The sequence below is a fragment of the Anolis sagrei genome, chromosome 2, assembly GCF_037176765.1.
Source record: "Anolis sagrei isolate rAnoSag1 chromosome 2, rAnoSag1.mat, whole genome shotgun sequence".
NCBI lineage: Eukaryota > Metazoa > Chordata > Lepidosauria > Squamata > Dactyloidae > Anolis > Anolis sagrei.
The window spans coordinates 50,880,853-50,900,541 of NC_090022.1; the positions used below are offsets into that span (position 1 = coordinate 50,880,853).

The following is a 19,689-nucleotide window of genomic DNA, read 5'->3' on the forward strand; positions in this document are numbered from 1 at the left end:
TAACAAAAAGTTTCAACTGCTAATTAATAGACATCAATTCTGCTCATCCAAAGTTTAAGGTACATTTGTACTTCTCCAAAATGAAAACAGTATATAGTCCTAATCTCACAGAACTACAGTAAGAAAGGATGAGGCAATTATTTGTTTAAGTTACATTGTTTATAATCAGATTGTTATAATCAGGTCCAATGTGAGATGGTACAAACACAAGTCTCCTTCCCCTTCACATACCAAGGGGATCATGACAGAAAAGTTTCTGTTTTAATTTTAATGACATCTTCTACCTTTCTCAACACCACACCTCACCTTGGAACATTTTCTGTGAAACAAGTGTGGCAATATAATGTGTGTATATAAACTCATACAATTCTGAATCTTTAAATCCCAGCACCAGCACTGGCATCTACTCCACCTGGGAAATTATCACCCCCTCTAGAAGTTACTACAATAAATTGCTGGATAAAGTGGAAATCCATAAAGTTCATGAAATACCTGCCAAGTATGGATTACACTTAATGCATATGAACAAATGACACCAATCCATGAAACTTTATGGTGTACTAAATTTGTGAGTCTTTGAAGCAGAGACAGGCAGAGTTTTTAAGGCAGCACATGCAATGCCTGAGGCTCCTAGACTGTCCTTGTGCACCACCGGGCCCTTAAGAGGACTCATTGTGCAGCATTTCCAACCCCTGACCTTCCCAGCGTCTTCCTAGAGGAAACAATGGGTCTTTATAAGTGAAAAAGGGGGGTTGGAAAGTATAATGGGGACCCTGTGGTGAGACTCATGCAGGCACCTGTGATACTTTGTTTGTCCCAACACAAGCAAATTTACTGTGGTATAAAGCATTAACGGTTATTAGCAGCTGCCCAAGTTGTGAATGTATCTCAGGTAATATGCAGAACAATTTTACTACCACCTTCAGCCACAATGAGGGACATTGCCAAGTTGTCATGGCCAAAAAAAAAAAAAGACTCAAGTACCGGTTCTGTTGATTACTGCAAATGACGTAGAAGGGAGTACCTTCTTGTTCTTCATTCAAGGCAGCAGTCATGTTAAGGACTCTTCATATGTGATCTCAGCCCACATTAAAAAAATCTTTATAATAGGCCCACTATTCAATCTAAACTGGAGTCCTCTTAACAAGCAAGCTGCTCTTGGTTATTTGGATATAACCAAAACATTCATTCACTTCTTACCAAGTTAAGTGATATCACTGCTTCCGATCAAAGAGATGTATTGAGTAACCATCAGATTTTGGCACAGCACACGTCATTCCTCCTGGGTACCCACTGTTTAATATTTTGAGGAACTTAAAATTTGGAGAATAGTACATTTTTGATCAGTAGTTTCAGCCCAAAACATGTCAGAGAGGTAATTTATCCTCAAAGTAAGCTGAGATCTAAGTAGAGTGGTGTTTTGATTGTCCATAAACAGTTTCCTGAAAGAGTTAAGCTACTGATTTCCATCTGGCATTCTTAGTGTTTTCATATTAAATTACCTTGTGTATCTTCATATTCAGCAGAATCAGGGCAAAGATTATTCAAGTAATCTGCATGGGAATAATCAGAGAGAAAAACATGGATTACGTCCCAGATAAATGCATTTTGAAAAATTCATCAGTTTTATATATGATCATCTAAATAGCAATAGGGAAAGTTCATCCCTATTGTCATTGAGGGAGTATTCCAGGGACCAAGAAATATGACAGGCCTCCCTCCACTTCAGAGAAGATGGTCACCTCAAATGTCTACTTGTAGTGGCAGAAATGCCTGTTGCCATTACTAGGTTTTTAGCCTATTGGTCGTGTTGTGTATACCTTCATGTCATTTCAGACTTATGGTGATCCTAAGGCAATCTTACGGGTTTTTCTGAGGCTGAGAAAATGCTGATGGTGAAGTTTATATTTCATGTTTCATGTGTTATGTTTTATGTTAGATATCATTTATGTGATAGGACATGTTATTTACTTTTAGTTGTCATGTTACAATTTGCTCTTATATGTTGGGTTATCTTTGCATTATTATGTCTGAATTTATTCCTCTACTAGCTGTACCCGCCACACGTTGCTGTGGCCAACCTTCCCTCCCTCTTTCTCTCCTTCTTTCTTTCCTCTCTCCCTCTTTCCTTCCTTCTCTTTTTTCTTTCCTTCTCTCCTTCCTTCCTTCCTTCCTTCTCTCCCTCTTTCCTTCCTTCTCTACCTCTTTCCTTTCTTCCTCTCTCTATTTCTTTCTCTCATTTTTCCTTCTCTACCTAGTCTTGGGCTGTAAGTCCCAGCAGCTCTCCTCATTGATCTATCTGCCTACTATCTATCTCTATCTAATCTATATATCTTATCTATCTGGAGGATTGCTGGGAGCTGCAGTCCAGAAATAGGAACTATGTATGGATTGGGATGTTCTCAAAGAAATCCAAGGAGAAGAAAGCTTGCAGCTTGGAAGCAGTGCATTTGGAGCATCCTCCTCTCCTAAACAGCCTGGTCTAGAGGATGTTGGGAGCTGTCGTTTTCACAGATGTGCTGTATCTTCATTTAGCTTTTTTTTCATTTTTAAGTCCTTTACACTATTTTTGGAAGGTGTTTATGTGTGATGGTCACTCATTGGTCTGTTAGGGATGTAGTGTCCAAATTTCGTGTCAATTTGTCCAGTGGTTTTTGAGTTATATTATTCCCACAAATGAACATCACATTTTATGTATATAGATTAAGGCACTGAATGTTTGCCATTTTATTTTGTTGGAATCCATCTTGAGTCGAGGATGGATTCCAACCTCTATTTGAAGAGATAGGATGGAATATAAAGTCTTATTATTATATGAGAGCATATGATTTGCCCAGAGTCTTCTAGTAGGTTTCCATGACTGAGTAGGAATTTGAACCCTGAAATCCAGGTCATAGTCCAAAGCTCAAACCACCACATGACACTTGTACTACAGACTTTTAAAGCCATTTCTTTCTCCTTTGTCAAAACTATGAAACTAAATCAAATTAGACTCAAGGACTCTGCTTAACTGGTTAATGGAATGGAATAGTAACACGTTTCTGAATATATATATCAATTTTTGTTGCAATTGAGTTCTGCTCTGTGAACTTTAGTCATGAAAATAAACTGTGCAGCGTGCCAGTTTAGATCAACACAATATTTGCATAATTCTTTATTATAACAGGCCACTAAGTGCACTACTATTTGATTCCTGAACAGAATTGTTTTCTGATTGTCTTCTCTTAGTAAAAATACAGAAATTATTTCTGAACCATGCACAAAGAAGCCAAGCTTTAATTCTGACTAATAATTTCCTTGGGAAAAGCTAGAATCAGATACTCAATAAGTCACTGCATGAAACCATTTTTTAAAATTCTGATGACCAATTTAAATGTATGCCTTATGAAAGAATGCATCTTGATTTTTATTTTTTTAAACAAACCTCAAATTATATACAGAATGGAAAAGACTACATCCAGTTGATGCTTGCTGTGGAATTGTTTCCACCTTTTCATATGAAAGTAATAATACAATAATAACAATAGGCTCTGCTTTCCTCTAATGATTAGGGAGAAGGAGAGAGAGAGAGAGAGAGAGAGAGAGAGAGGTTTCGATTTCTCATGCAAAAAAAGAAAAGCTCTTTTCTATTAATCAAGCCAAGATTTGGCAAGATTGTCACAAAGTGGAATGGCTTCATCCCATATCAATTTCAGACCCATTCCAGATTATACATCTGTCCACTGACTTTGGGTGCTTGCTACTTCTTGACTCCATTGTATAGGATCCAACTCTTGATGTCTTTTCTGTCCTTTCTTGGACTGGATGACCCTTGTGGTCTCTTTCATCCATATGATTCTAACAAAATTGCTAGAATGACATACCAGCCACCACAAAAATGAAAGAGGTTCAGTAAGAATCACTTCTAATATTTTCACCTTGTGCAAGGGCAAGATGGCACAGTTCCCCATATCACCCTTCTTCTGCAATCATTTTGGGTCTGAAAGAGCCAGAGTAACATAGTGGTTTGTATGTTGAACTACAACTCTGGGAATAAAGTTCAAATTCCAATTTGTCAATGAAAACTCACTGTGTGACTTAGCCTCAGAAAACCCCACAACAGAGTCATCTTAGAGTTGCCGTAAGTCAGAAACAACTAGAAGGCACACAACAACAACAACAACAACAACTACTACTACTACTACTACAACCAACCAACCAACCTTCAGATCTAGCCAACCTGGGAGATGCAGGTGAGGGATCTGCAAAGGCTTCATTTTTATATCAATTCACACGTATTTTGAAATGAAATGTCCAAGGTAACTAACAAAAACATTCCAAAGAAAGCCAAGGCCCTTGTGCCTATCTGCACTATCTGCACTACTTTATCGTTGGTATCTTATATTTCAGTGAAGTGAATGAGAGCTCCTCAGCAGTGAATTCTCACACCAAGCTACAAATCCCAGGACTGATGGTTTGAAGAGTTGGCATTTAAAGTGGTATAAAAATGGCTGTAGGTGTGTGATGCAGATACACACAGCCTTTATGACGACACATGATTTTCTCTCTTTATTCTATAATAAACTAAAATCACTGTAATTTTGGTAATGAGAGAGGGAGGGAAAGATGCAAATAGACAACAGGAGAATATGGGAAAACAAGAATGAACACAAGATGTAAAAAGAATTAAAAATGGGAACCTCTCCATCTGTTATTGGACTGCAGGTACCACCATTTCTTGCAATTAACCTTGCTGGCACTTGCTGATAATAGAGTAATAGAGTCAAATAGTACCTGAAGCACCACACTTTCCTACTCCTATTCTAATTTTTTTTAAAGAAACAATGTTCAGTCAATGTCAAAACTACCTGGACTTAATGGCCCCTGTGATTTCTTCCAACTCTATAATTCTATGAAAACAGCCCTTGACTGCAATGTAAGACTAAGTCTCACGAGTCTCCCTAGGTACAGTATTCTATGGGACCAAACATGGTGTAGTGGTTTAAGTATTGGATTAGAGCTCCAGGGCTCAAATCTCCACTTAGCCATGGAAACCTGTGGTTGACCTTAGCAAGTCATGCTCTCAGCCTCAAAGACCACGGTAGCACAGTGATTGAAATTGCTAGCTGCAGGAAAGCTGCTGAAGTCGCGATTCGGGGTGAGCGAGTCGGGGTGCTTTAGAACTACTAGGATGGCAGAAGCTATGACTGACATTGGGGACTGTCAGCCCTACCTTCTGCCAACCTAGTAGATCAAAAGCAGGCAATGCAGGTAGATCAATAGATACTGCCTTGATGGGAAAGTAAAAGGGCGTCCCATGGAGACATGCTGGCAAAAAGATCGGAGATATCTACAGGCAGCAGGCTCCACAGCATGGAAAATGGAACAAGAGCACCTCCCCATGGCCAGAGTTGAGCATCGCCTCCAGACGCCGGAGATGAAAAGGGGAAGGCCTTTACCTTATCTGTGTATTGTATGCCGTTGTTTGTTGTGTAAAAGGCATTGAATGTTTGCCTTATATGCGTACTGTAATCCACTCTGAGTCCCTCCAGGGAGATAAAGCGGAATATAAATAATATGTATGATTATTTTTGTTATTATTAAAGAAAAGCAATGGCAAGCCCCCTCTAAACCAGTGTTGCCAGTGTTTGCCCCAGGGTAACCATAAACTTCAAAGAAGAAAAGCATACAGAAACAGTAAACAGAGCTCCACATTCAAGAAGCTATAACAAAAGAGAAAACCCTAATGCACACCTCTCTGCCAAATTTGCCCCAGGAGGCGGCAGAGGTAACACCAGACAGCAGCAAAAGGACACAAGGTTAGCCAGTCAATGGACCACCATCACAAATGAGGTCGGTGGGGATGTGAGAGAGTCTTCTCAGCACCGGCTCTGATTTTGTAACTCTCTTCCTGAAGAGGCCAGAACAACCCCCTCCCTGCAGTCCTTCCCTTGCCAGGCAAAAGCTCTTTTGTTCCATCGGGTTTTTAAATTTGAAAGTTTTTAAACAATGGGTTGAAGTTGCTGTGCTGTTTTAGAATGGATTGTTTTAAGTGTTTAATCCTAATCTAATGTTCACCTTGGGGTCCCCCAGTGGCAGAGTGAGTTAAACCACTGAGCTACTAAACTTGCTGACTGTACTCCATGCAGTCATGCTGGCAAAATGACTTTGGAGGTGTCTATGGACAACGCTGGCTCTTCGGCTTAGAAATGGAGATGAGCACCACCCCCCAGAGTTGGACAGAACTAGACTTAATGTCAAGGGAAACCTTTACCTTTACTTAATGTTCACCTTTTTGTATATTTTTATTTGTATTGTTTTCTTGAAATTGTAAACCATTTTGACTCCCAGTTTTAGGAGTCATAATCATCATCAACAGTAAATAGACACAATCCTTTGTATATTCACATATTTTTCTTGCATATTTAAGGTAATGCAGTTGAACCAGCTAATTCAATCAGTAAAAAGTCATCTTTGTGATTAAAAAGAAATTAAAAAGGAACATGATTTTTAACAGCAGATTTCCAAATTGCCTGAGGGACTGTGATGCTCCCCCTTCCCACCTCTCTTTAATTATATCATAGTTTAGTTAAACTCAGGGGGGAAAGACTCCAATGATGGATTTGTTACAGATAAATACAAAGTGATTCCCAAAAGAATTAGGTTTAACTGGGAATAGCCATATTTAATTCTTCTCTATCTGAAACTTGATAAAAGACTCCATCTCCTCTGAATTAACTAAAATGACCTGTGACTCACATAAGTATATAGAGGCTGAGGTTATTTGTGGACCTCTCTGGACTAAGGAAAGAACTGTTGCAATAGCCCATTTGCGATATCTGTGTAGGCTAGACACAAAAGCGGTCTCTGGTGACAGAGCATCGCTTATCCCTGCCAGATGAATCATTGTAGTCTGCTATAATTTCTCCCAAATGTGTATGGAAAGTTAGAAATACTGCAGCTGTAGTGTTTTGGCAACCCATCCTAAATCTATCCTGCAATGCATTTTATTATTCTTTGTTAATAATACAAATGAAAGCAACAGTGCTGGGAATGATAATGCTGTCAAGAGATGTGACAAGGTGCTCCTTTAAGGGAGGCTGGAGAATAGGAGGGAGGTTAGTAGAAGCCCCTTCAGGAAACAGTTGCTTCTACTAGGCAAAAATGCCTCCAAATCATTGTCCATTTAAAATACGGATAACAAATGGGATCCAAGTAAGAAGTGAACCAAATAGAACATAAGTGACACAGTTCAAGAAGCCTGTCTCAATTGCACTATGCTAGAATAGTCCATACAAAAAAAGACCAACTATTGAATTTATAAGACCAGTTGCATTTCATGGGTGTTTCAGTAAAGGGCTCTCAACTGTGACATACCCTCAGAATATCTCCAGGCTGAATCTCTATGTTTATTATTACTTGAATCCTTTACATCCTCTCTTTCCTCTGTTAAGCTTCTTATCATCCTCAAACTAAATTTTGGAGTAGTGACCAGGAGTAGTGAGAGAGGTTTGCACATGGTCCTGGAATCACTACTTGACTACTCATATTCTAAATTTATGCAGACGCAAGACAAGAAACTTGGTATTTTCTTTTAAAATTTTAATTTCTCTCCTACAATAGAAATAGGCATCCATCTTCAGTGAATACTCCCAGGCTCAAGTATTGTGTGAGAGAGATAGCATGAGAGAAGGATACTTTTCAAAGTATGTAATGTTTCTCTGAGTTTTGAACCCTTCCCATTTACCCAGAGATTGATCCCTTTGGGATTACAATTCCCCCAAACCTCTAGTCAACACTTTTTGAAGAGTATTGCCCTCACGGAGGGTCATAATCAGCAAAATGATAAATGAAAGTCTGCAATTTTATAAACATCCATGTTCCAAGTGTTGTATGAATCAGCAGATCTCACAGTGTGGGAGTTCTTGCTGTGATTCATTTAGACTCTCAATTTCCAGGTCTCTTAAGAGTTGCTATGGTAATGGTTTGTAAACCTGAGGTCCTTGTGCATTCCTGACAAAGGTCATAGAAGAAGCAACATGAAATCGGTGGGCTCCCAAGAAGTGCTGATTCTCAGGACAAGTCGACCCAGTGAGAGATTGAGTGCATTTTCTCAGGAGAGTCTGGGAAATGTTCTCAGGAGAATCTGAGACCAAACTTCCACTAGGATATATAATTTAGAATGCTTACCAAAAATGCTGAACAATGTGGCTTATTTTAACCACTGGGAAGTAATCATTTCAATATTCTTAAGATAGTTCCCCATCCAAGTACAAACAATATGATGTACTTATGATGTTCCTCCAGTAGTTATTTTGCTTCAATCATTGCTGGGATTTATATGTCAACAAACAGTCTTTAAAACTACTGATTTATCTTTTACCCTAATCTGCGACATTTACTATTTGCCTTGAAGACTTTTTAAACTTATGGTGACCCTGCGGCAAATTATTATGGGTTCTTCTTGGTAAGATTATTCAGAAGAGGATTTTCCTTTGCTTTCCTCTGAAGGGAGAGTGAAACTTCCCCCAGGTCACGCAGTAGGTTTTCATGGCTGAGTGGGGATTCAAACCCTGGTCTCCAGAGTCACAAGCCAATGCTCAACCACTACCTCATGCTGGTTCCATCTGCAACCCAGACCACAGCCCGCTCAATCTCCAACAACATGATATATTATTTCCCTCTCTTTCTTGTTATTCCCTCTCCTCCTCCATCTCAACACTTATCACCTTCTCTCTTCTTCCACTCAACAAATCTTCTGAAGAAGGAAACCAAAGTCATGTAAGCCACTATAAAGGGTGCAGGATAAAGAAGGGGGGACCAGATGCAGTTCAAGACCACGGCGGCAGCCTGAAAAAAAAAGCAGAGAAATACAGTCTCTCCCATTATGCAGGTGTGATATTTCACATTTTCCTGACCTGTGAGTAGCACATGGTACTGGAATACACGCTGCACCACTTTCAAGAGCTGATGTTTCACATTCAAGATATTGCCATCACGAAACTGCTGTCCTCAAGAGAAAGGGAGAAAAAGAGAGTAAATGTCAGAGCTTGAGCACCAATAACCAGAAAATAACAGAATTGCAGCATATCTAGATGCTCTCCAACCACTGCCTGTTAGCACATAGTAATTTCAACAAGGGATACAACAACTTCCTTCTGTACCCACCTCCAAATCCACACTCTGTCAGTTCTGTGTGGATTTTTATAATGGAAAAGGCCCTCTATGTATTTTGTTTACATTGTAAAGAAGAAGTGAGCAAACTGCAACTCACAGGTTGCATGCAGCCCCCAGAACCATTTTTTTTGCAAAAAAATTTGTTCCTAAATGTCCAAAATTATCTGTGTGGTATATGAAGGTCATTTCCATTAAATCTAGAGCCTCCTGCACACCCCAGGGTAAAAATTAAATTTTGAAAAAGGAATTAATCACAAACTGCCCTAAAATGCTTTCTAGGGGCTCAGATCCAAAAACATGTCTTCATGCCACCTAATAAGTGTGTCATGTAATGCATACACACACCACACACACACAAACAGTGCAGTGAGGGTGCAGTCCTCCAAGGCCTTTTGAAAGGTTGATGAACACCCCTCCCCCCATTTTACCACTCCTGCCCACCCCTGGTGCAATGGGTGCATTAATACACACATGTTGTTAAATGCATTTGTTTTCTTTTGTGGAATGCATTGCAAACCTAGAAATGCATTGAGATCTCATTGCAAGTTGCATCTTTTTCTGTATTTGATCCTAGAGATGTGGATGAGATGAGTTAGTGTTTTTTTTAAAAAACACAGATGTCATCAATCTCATCAGGGAAGGAATCTACTCTCTCATATGTTGCCAAGCATCATACACACTGATGCTTGACAACATATGAGAGATCAACACTATTATCATCATCTGGATCTAGTCTAAGAATTATGATCATACGAGGGAGGTATGCAGATATAGAAGAATAATAGTAGGAGTTATCCCATGGCATCATTCCTCTCCTGCTGTGCTCCTGATGCGAAACCATTGGAAGGTGTTTCTTTTACAAAAGGAAGTCATTAACTGATGTGTTTTAAAATGCTTGTTTATAAAACTATTTTCCTTCCAACTCTGTTGTGTGCCCGTGAAACATGGGTCCTCTACAACATCAGCTTTGACTTCTGAAAAGATTCCGTTAGTGTTGCCTATGAAAAATCCTGCAACTCTTCTACAAAAATAGGCGGACAAAATGCAGCATTCTGGAAGAAGCAAAGACTACTAGCACTGAAGTGATGATCCTCCGCCATCAACCTCACTGGACTGGCCATGTTGTCCAAATGTCCGATCAACGTCTCCCAAAGCAGTTACTTTATTCTTAGCTCAAGAATGGAAAACGGAATGTCGAAGGGCAGCAGAAGAGATATTGTTGTTGTTCATTCGTTCAGTCATCTCTGACTCTTCGTGACCTCATGGACCAGCCCACGCCAGAGCTCCCTGTCGCCGTCACCACCCCCAGCTCCTTCAAGGTCAGTCCAGTCACTTCAAGGATGCCATCCATCCATCTTGCCCTTGGTCAGCCCCTCTTCCTTTTGCCTTCCACTTTCCCCAGCATAATTGTCTTCTCTAGGCTTTGCTGTCTCCTCATGATGTGGCCAAAGTACTTCAACTTTGTCTCTAGTATCCTTCCCTCCAATGAGCAGTCAGGCTTTATTTCCTGGAGGATGGACTGGTTGGATCTTCTCGCAGTCCAAGGCACTCTCAGAACTTTTCCAACACCACAGTTCAAAAGCATCTATCTTCCTTCGCTCAGCCTTCCCTAAAATCCAGCTCTCACATCCGTAGGTTACTACAGGGAATACCATGGCTTTGACTAGGCGGATCTTCGTTGCCAGTGTGATGTCTCTACTCTTTACTATTTTATCGAGACTGGACATTGCTCTCCTCCCAAGAAGTAAACGTCTTCTGATTTCCTGGCCACAGTCTGCATCTGCAGTAATCTTTGCGCATAGAAATACAAAATCTGTCACGGCCTCCACATTTTCTCCCTCTATTTTCCAGTTGTCAATCATTCTTGTTGGCATAATCTTGGTTTTTTTTTTAAGTTTAGCTGCAACCCAGCTTTTGCGCTTTCTTCTTTCACCTTGATTAGAAGGCTCCTCAGCTCCTCCTCGCTTTCGGCCATCAGAGTGGTGTCATCTGCATATCTGAGGTTGTTAATGTTTCTTCCAGCAATTTTCACCCCAGCTTTGCATTCATCAAGCCCCGCACATCGCATGATGTGTTCTGCATACAAGTTAAAAAGGTTGGGTGAGAGGATGCAGCCTTGCCGTACGCCTTTCCCAATCTTGAACCAGTCTGTTGTTCCGTGGTCAGTTCTGACTGTTGCTACTTGGTCCTTGTACAGATTCCTCAGGAGAGAGACAAGGTGGCTTGGTATGCCCATCCCACCAAGAACATGATATACAGATAGGCTTAAAGCTAACCTTAAAAATGTGGCATAAATACCAAGAATTTGGAAGCTCTGGGCATTGAGCATTTTAATTGGAGATCTGCTGAAGAGGCACAGATAGAGGTCAAAAGGGAGAAATGGGCCAAGAAGAAGGAACATCGAGCCAACCCTTGTCGGGATAATTTTCTATCTGGAAATGGATATCCTCACTGAGAAAGACCATGCAGATCCAGAACAGGTCTCTATAGTTACTTACGGACCTACTGCCAAAACTCTACTTCTAGAAGATAATCAAACTGGGCTACAAGGGATTGTCTATGAGGTTTGTAAAATAAACAACGTGTCCCACTAGGAGACTGCCTACTGGTCTTGCCTGTTAACTGAGATCCTGTTCAATTCTTACTGATCCATGCCTCGGCTGAAGCAAAGTTTGAAAAACTCTCTAGCCCATCAAAATTTAACGACTTTTCTATTAATTTTCTATAGCTATTTCGACAAGTCATAAATCCAGACAGTCCTACTTTGTTCCCTTATATTTGAGCATTTAGTTTGATCACAGAAATTTATATAGGATGGATTTCCCTTCCTTTTATTTCCTCCTTTAATGCAGTGAATATCCTACTTGGATACTCTTCTGAGTGAGAAGACTGCGGATATCAAAAAAACAAGACAAAATCCTACTTGCATACAGGAAATTTCTAAGATCAGATTTATGGCTCAAATAAAAATCCCATTAACTCCAATTGCAGCTGAACTGAGGGGCAACACATGAGGCTAAGGCATTAACACTGTAACTTTTATCTCTTACTTAATATCAGAGGCCACCGTATTCCTGTGAAATACATCCTGTCCCTGTATCCTGAGGCACTGCAAAGGAAGATGGAAAACTGGAGAGTATGAACCATTGATCTGAAACTTGCCAAAGGCATCTTCAGAAGAGCCAAGCTGATTTATGTGCTAGACACCATGAGCAGGGCTGAGGCCAGGCTCTGAATTGCTCTCCAGGGAGGTGAGCTTATTCAACTGCCAAACACAAGCTTAAAGGGAGACGGGGCCTTTCTGGGGGGAGGGTCAGGCATTAACCTCTGGAATTGTGTATGGAGAGGCTAAAGAAAGTTTGGGGAAAGAAGAATTCAAATATATATTGCTACAGCTAGCCCTAAATTCAAGCCAAAGGTCAGAATAACATAGAAAGCAATGTTGCTACAACACTTACTGCAGAAACGTGAGGGCAATGACTTCATGTATACATGAATATTACAAACATTTGGCATAAATAATTACTTGTTATACCTAAATGTTGCACAGGATTTAATTTTTGTTCTTTTTTTAAGAGTGTGCATATTTTATGAATGTTCTCTCATGTTAAACCTGCCACCCTTACACTTAAAAAAAGTTTTAAAATTTTTAACTACCTGCTTTCTCTCTTCTCCATGCCTTCTTGAATTAAATGCTTACACTACAATATTTCACAAATAAAAACTGGGGCATGTGGGTCAAGTAACATCAGAGAGTTGTAAAATTATTACTGATGTAGAACACATAAGCTAGGAAAGGCTGTGGCAGCTTGGCTTCACCTGGTCCTGCTAAGGAAGGGCAAAGGTACCATCACGTTATCTCCTCTCTTTCCTGCCAACGTAATTGAACACAAACCACCGTTGGCCTTTGAACACATTTTGTAGCAACAGAAGTAAGCTGAGGACAAAAAAATTAAGTGGGAGGAAGAAAGAGAAATTGGGACTTTTTAAAAGCAGCTGAAAAAGTGGGATTACAGAGGAATAATCAAGGCTCTCCCTGCTAAATTGAAACAGTTGCAGGGTATGGAAGTGAGCCACTTAATGGCTCATATTAATTAGGAAAAAAGAAACCTTCTAGGCCACACCAGAAGCATCCATTCAAATGTAAACAAGTGTGTTCATAACTCCTTCCCTCCACCTATACAGCGAATCTGTTTCAATACTATAGCATTGATCCTGGATTCATCGCTGAGTTTGGAACCCCAGGTTTCGGTGGTGGCCAGGGGAGCTTTTGCACAGCTAAGGTTTGTGCGCCAGCTGCACACAAACTTGGGAAGTCTGATCTGGCCACAGCGGTCCATGCTCTGGTTACATCCTGAATAGATTACTGCAACACACTCTACATGGGGTTGCCTTTGAAGAATGTTCGGAAACTTCAACTACTCCAACAGGTGGCAGCCAGACTACTCACTGGAGTGACATACAGGGAGCATACCACCCCCCTGTTGTGTCATCTCCACTGGCTGCCAGTCCATTTCCAAGCACAATTCAAAGTGCTGGTCTTGGCTTATAAAGCCCTATACAGTTCCAGCCCAGCTTACTTGTCCAAATTTATCTCCCTCTACATTCCACCTCGTAGCCTAAGATCATCCGAGGAGGCTCTGCTCTCGGTCCCGCCAGCTTCGCAAACGCTGGTGGGGACAATGGACAGGGCCTTCTTGGTCATGACCCCCATCTGTGGAACTCACTCCCCAGTGAGATTAGGTCAGCTTCATCCCTCCTTTCTTTTAGGAAAAAACAGAAATCATGGTTCTGAGACCAGGCCTTTGGACAGCAGGCATGACAGCACTTTGGAGGTTGAACTGGACTGGAAATGGTTATATGGATGATAATAATGTTTTAAATTGTTTTTAACTTACTGCTTTATTTACTGTTTTAAATTATTGTTATATCTGTTACAATGGTTTTGTATGTTGTGGCATCAAATTGTTGCCAGTGTAAGCCATTCTGAGTCTCCCCTCAGGGGCTGAGAAGGGCGGAAAAGAAATGTTGGAAATAAATAAATAATAAATAAAAGCATTGTTGATGTTCTGTGCCTTGAAGTTATTTCTGACTTAGGGCAACTGTAAAGTGAATCTGGCAAGATTTCCTTTCCTCTGAGGATGAAAGAGTGTAATTAACCCAAAGTCACCCAGTGGGTTTCCTTGGCCATGTAGGTCTCCAGAGTCATAGTCCAATGCTAAAATGACTAGACTACATCAGCTCTCATGATAGCTTTACAATATTCTATTGCTTTAAAACCAACCATAGGCCCATGGTAACAATATGAGTGAAGAACGGCAGAGATACTAGTGGTTCATTTAGGATTTCTTTAGCATGGAAAAGCTCTATGAGTACATTTTGGCACTTTTCATGCTTATTGGATATCTAGCAAAGACAGGTTGAGCCTATGTGCTTTTACACATCTGATCCCCTTCTACATTTTAACAGTTCATCTTTAGACGTTTTCAGGCCCTTCACAAAATCATAGGTTTTCTGAAGAAATTAAGTATTAAACTAGCTGAAATCTGTGATAAATAAGGCCTGTCTCTACTTCACACAAAACCTTTTATTGGTGCTGTCCACTATATGTCAGAAGAAGGAACTGGCAAAACTACTTTCTGAATATTCCTTGCCTATGAAAACCCTGTGAAACACATGGGCTCACCACAAGTCAACAGACTACTGGTAGCATATGCACAGACAGACTTAAGACTTCTGGTGATAACCTTCTCATGACACTGGCCTTTTTCTTCACCTTAGGCTTCTTGGCTTTCATATAAGGAATTTTTGGCTCTAGTGTACAGAATATCTGGGCAGTAAGAAAGTGCATTCCATTGAGATGATGCTGAAGACAAAGATGGACAATCGCTATTGAAAGTCTACATTTCTGAGCAAGGCTTTCCTAGCAACATTTAAAACCCCTCCTTTTTGGTAAAATTCAAAGAGTGAAATTTCTTAGACACCAGTTGAAGAATGGTTGCTTCAATGAATTATCATTATTAGTATTTCACATGTGCTGAAAAAAGAAACATAATCCATATATCAAGGAGCTGACTGCCCAAGCAACATGAAAAATACAGTAGCCAATTTATCGTCATAACATTTTCTGTCAGATGAATAAATATTACCACCTCTCCTCCCCTACCCTTTACAAATGGTCTAAACTAGGGCTGATATTAAATGTTCATCTACAACATCAGAAGCCACAACCTCAATGCAGAAAGGAAGGTAGAAAAATGTTCTATTTTTCCCAAATCAAGAAAGGTGAGACTGTATTGTTGAAGGCTTTCATGGCTGGAATCACTGGGTTGTTGTAGGTTTTTTGGGCTATATGGCCATGTTCTAAAAGCATTATCTCCTGATGTTTCACCTACATCAGGGACCTCACAACGTCTGAGGATACTTGCCATAGATGCAGGTGAAACATCAGGAGAGAATGCTTCTAGAACATGGCCATATACCCCCAAAAAACCTACAACAACCCAAAGGTGAGATTACTGACAACTGGTCCTGCTAGGAAACATGCTGGTGAAATAAATGCACGTGGGCAGCATAGGTTAGGAGCATTTGAGCTCTGCCTCAGCTAGCAAAATGTCTTGGGCCAACGCAGAGCCTTCTGAGGTATAGCAACTTGGACTTGGGTTCAAATCATGCCTTCCACCGGGAGCCATCCAATGAAAATGCAGCTGGGAAAAAGGGAAAGTTATTAGATGATATGAATATATAAGCACATGTATATCTGAATGCATGCCAGGAAGAAAACAAAGTACAGCCACTGCAGTCATGGGATCTAAAATAGTGCAATACTGTGAGCATGTGAACAGGCAGACATGCCCTTGTATTGAGATTACTTCAGTGAGAGGGAACATTATGGCTTTCAAGACAAACCGAGTTTGGATTAAAATATCTGAGTGTGACACTAGGTGGCCAAAATGGTGCAGGATAGCACACTGTGGAGCTGGGGTATAGCTCTTGTGGATTCAACTCTGCATGCTTTCAGATACAGATTGAGAAGACATTTTTACTCTTCCAATATCCTCATAGTTATACTTACCTACCATCTGAATTCAATTGGGAATTAAATTGTCAGTGATCCCCCCTCTCTCCCTGTCCCGGCTGACCATTGTAAAGAGGACTACCTCTGAGAGGTGAGAAAGAAGGAAGTGAAGGAAAGAGTACTGAAACATAGCCCCGAGTCAGTGTGAAGAAGATACAGATAGATAGGGCCTTACCTCAAACTCTCGAATGACAATATCCAACTGGGAAGATTTAAGACGAGCTTCATCCAGCAAAGCCAAGGTCCTATCAAAGTGCATGATGTAAGCTGTATGGTGATGAAACCGCGATTGTCTGGAGAGGAAAACTTCAGCCACTTTCTGATGTTCTTCCCTAAAGCCACATAGGAACAAGCAGATGAGGAATAAGGAAACCCCTTCAGTCCTAGTTCATACTGCCTACAAATATCCTCCTTTATTAGTCCTCAGTGTCTTAATCAGAAGGGTAGTTCTTGTTATTATTCCTGGCCTGCACTAGTTTTACAGCACACTCTGTGGAATATGGCTTCCCAACAGCTTGATAAAATCCCATGCACAATATCCAGTGTAATCACGGTAAATGTAATAACTTCATACTAAATCTTCAGGATGTAGGGTAAAGGCTACCCATGGAGAAAAGGACAAAGTTTTGTAGAATGAAACTGTTAAGAGAAGCAAATTGTCCCACATCTGCTATTTCAGTTTCTCTCATACTACCCTTAGAAATCTGAGCTGCTTAAACAACAAATGGTGACCCAATGATTTCTTTATGGTAATGAATGTGAGGGGATGTCATAGGGAAGAGGGAACAGGCTTGTTTTCTGCTGTCTTGGAGACTAGAACACAGAAAAATGGCTTCAAACTACAAGAAAGGAGATTCCACCCGAACATTAGGAAGAACTTCCTGACTGTAAGAGCTGTTCAGCAGTGGAACTCTCTGCCCTGGAATGTGGTGGAGGCTCCTTCTTCAGAGGCTATTAAGCAGAGGCTGGATGGTCAACTGTTGGGGGTGCTTTGAATGTGATTTTCCTGCTTCTTGGCAGGGGGTTGTACTTGAGGTCCCTTCCAATTCTATGATTCTATGATTCTATGAATCAGAACTGGTTTTGACAATTCTTTTCTCTGGTATTCATTGGTGGTCTCCTAGGTATTAACTATGCCTGACTCTAATTTGCTTCCAAGATCAGACAGAACCTGGCTAGGCAGTTCAACCTACCATCTATTTTCATGAACAATGTAAATGGTGTCCTTTGTGTTTTGTGTTTGTTGTTGCTAGTTCTTTTCTTCTTAATTACCATATACTGTTTTGAAATCTCCAGATCCAAATGGTCTAGAAATACTGATCAAGGATGAAGGAGAACAAATGGCCATTGTTCTTGAAGACTTTTGGATAGTAGAATATAAATGCTGGCCTAAAGGTTCAACCCCAATCACTTACCAGTTGAGAACCTTTTCTTCCAGTTCTTCAAATATTTCTTGATGCAAATTGTAGATATCTGGGATCTCATTCAATCCTTCCTTGAGCTTTGCTTCTTCATGGTTACCATCATTCTCGTTTCCTAGCACTTTTAAGACAGCTTCATAGAAATCCTGCAAATACACAATTCAGAAAACTATCTGTGAATGTTAACTCTGATCTTCATTTATATAATATTCAAAATTTGCCCTGCAACACATTTGCTCAACATTCTGGTCATTTTTTCTAAAACCATTCAATTCTCTTTCCATGCTACTGTATTTTTCTTCTTCAATCCAATTCAGGTTCATACATTTTTTGATGTAGTGCAGTCCTCTCTTGATGCCAGTGACTGCATGAGGTCTTTCATTCATAGGATCATCATAGGTCAATTTGATGAGTTAACAAAAACAACAAAAACCTATACCATGTATTATAGTAAACCCTGATTTCTATCATCACAAGTGTTTTGCATTGCTCTTCAATTCTCCCATCAATCAAAATGATCCAGTACAGTTCTTGTTCTGCACTGCCTCTTGCACCCTCAGCCTACTCTGCACAGGTATTTCAGAATGTCACTACAGTATACAAATCACAACAGCTATAATTCTGCACTACATATGCCTTTGCTGTCACCCAGACAAAGACAGCTCAAGTGGCATTACTAGACTGCCACAGGGCAGTACATGTATCATGAGAGAAATCAAGGTTGAGGTTTCATTTCTTTGCTCTTATTTGAATTGGATTTCTGATTTGATTTGAAATGCATTGATTATTACCATATTGATATTGCATATTGTATAGTAGTAAAGGGTAAAGATTTCCCCTGACATTTAATCTAATGTCTGACTCTGAGGGGTGGTGCTCATCTTAATTTCAAAGCCAAACAGCTGGCATTGTCCGTAGACACCTCCAAGTTCATGTGGATGGCATGACTGTATGGAGCACCGCTACCTTCCCACCAAAGCAGTACCTATTGATCCACTCATATTTGCATGTTTTCGAACTGTTAGCTTGGCAGAAGCTAGGCCTAACAGCAGGAGCTCACCCTGCTCCCTGGATTTGAACCTCCAACCTTTCGGTCAGCAAAGTCAGCAGCTCAGTGGTTTAACCCCCTGTGGTGAACATAATGCATTAGATAGTCATTCTATATTCAGAAGTAGTCCCTGTTTGAAGCTGACTCTGCTCAGCTTTTGTGGTCAGATGGGATCTGGCGCATTCAGGATATTTAAGCACAAAATGTGTTGCATTTCTATGTCAATTACAGACAATGTTTCTAAGTCTGCATCAGCACCCAAATATCAGTACATTCAAACTGTATGCAAAGTGATGTGCAAAGTGGGTGTAGTGATGGGGGATATTTGGATATAAGACACCATGTTTCTGGCTCGCTATGCTAGTATTCTGCTTCAGGCTATCAAAGAGATCTTTGCCTTTCTAACAGTAAGATTTGTGCAGACTAAAAGCTAGCTAAGGATTTCTATTGTGCCTGGCAAATATCCTGTAGAACTGTTCATAGGGATAAATTCTCCTCTGTATTCCCTTGGAGCGGATGCGCTTGGAGAAGAGACTGAGCCAGGCAGCTGGGTGTTCCTTGTTCTGGCCCAAGCAAAGACTCTTGCAAGTAATATTTCTTGTTTTCTGCCAATCTAATCTTTATGGGAAATATAACTGGATTTCAAATTGTCTACAAAAATGCACACTGGAGGAGGAGCAGGGAGCTGGAAGCACACTTCAGGCTTCTGCATGTGTTGAGGACCATATGGGATCACTTAAGAAACACTCAGTCCTTTCCCAATTCTTCTTTTGCGTCCCTATAAACCATGGAAGTGTCTGAATATGTTATTGCACAAGAAAGGAGAAGCAAGCCAGCGCAAGTGACTGAGGGAAGAAGAGTAGGAGTTATTAAATGGAAACCCGGCTCAATAGAGATGCCCGCAAAAGCACGGGTTTCGAAAGCTCCCAGTGGTTCTGTATTGATGGCAGCTGCAGCAGATGTGGAGTTGCAAGGCTTGCTGGTTT

The 19,689-nt window shown here is 40.5% G+C and overlaps 1 protein-coding gene across 5 annotated transcripts in view; it reads right to left on the reverse strand.

Annotated features, from left to right (window-relative positions):
* Positions 1–19,689, reverse strand: part of FGD5 (FYVE, RhoGEF and PH domain containing 5) — a 177,627-nt gene that overhangs the window by 37,058 nt on the left and 120,880 nt on the right. For 4 of the 5 annotated variants that reach the window (XM_060766238.2, XM_060766237.2, XM_067463500.1 and 1 more), the window contains exons 6-9: positions 17,650–17,801; positions 16,410–16,566; positions 8,898–8,985; positions 1,503–1,553 (exon numbers count right to left, since the gene is read on the reverse strand). In XM_060766238.2, coding sequence (XP_060622221.2) covers positions 1,503–1,553; positions 8,898–8,985; positions 16,410–16,566; positions 17,650–17,801 — 448 coding nt within the window. The remainder of the gene's footprint in view (positions 1–1,502; positions 1,554–8,897; positions 8,986–16,409; positions 16,567–17,649; positions 17,802–19,689) is intronic. The other variant, XM_067463499.1, reaches the window with a different exon arrangement.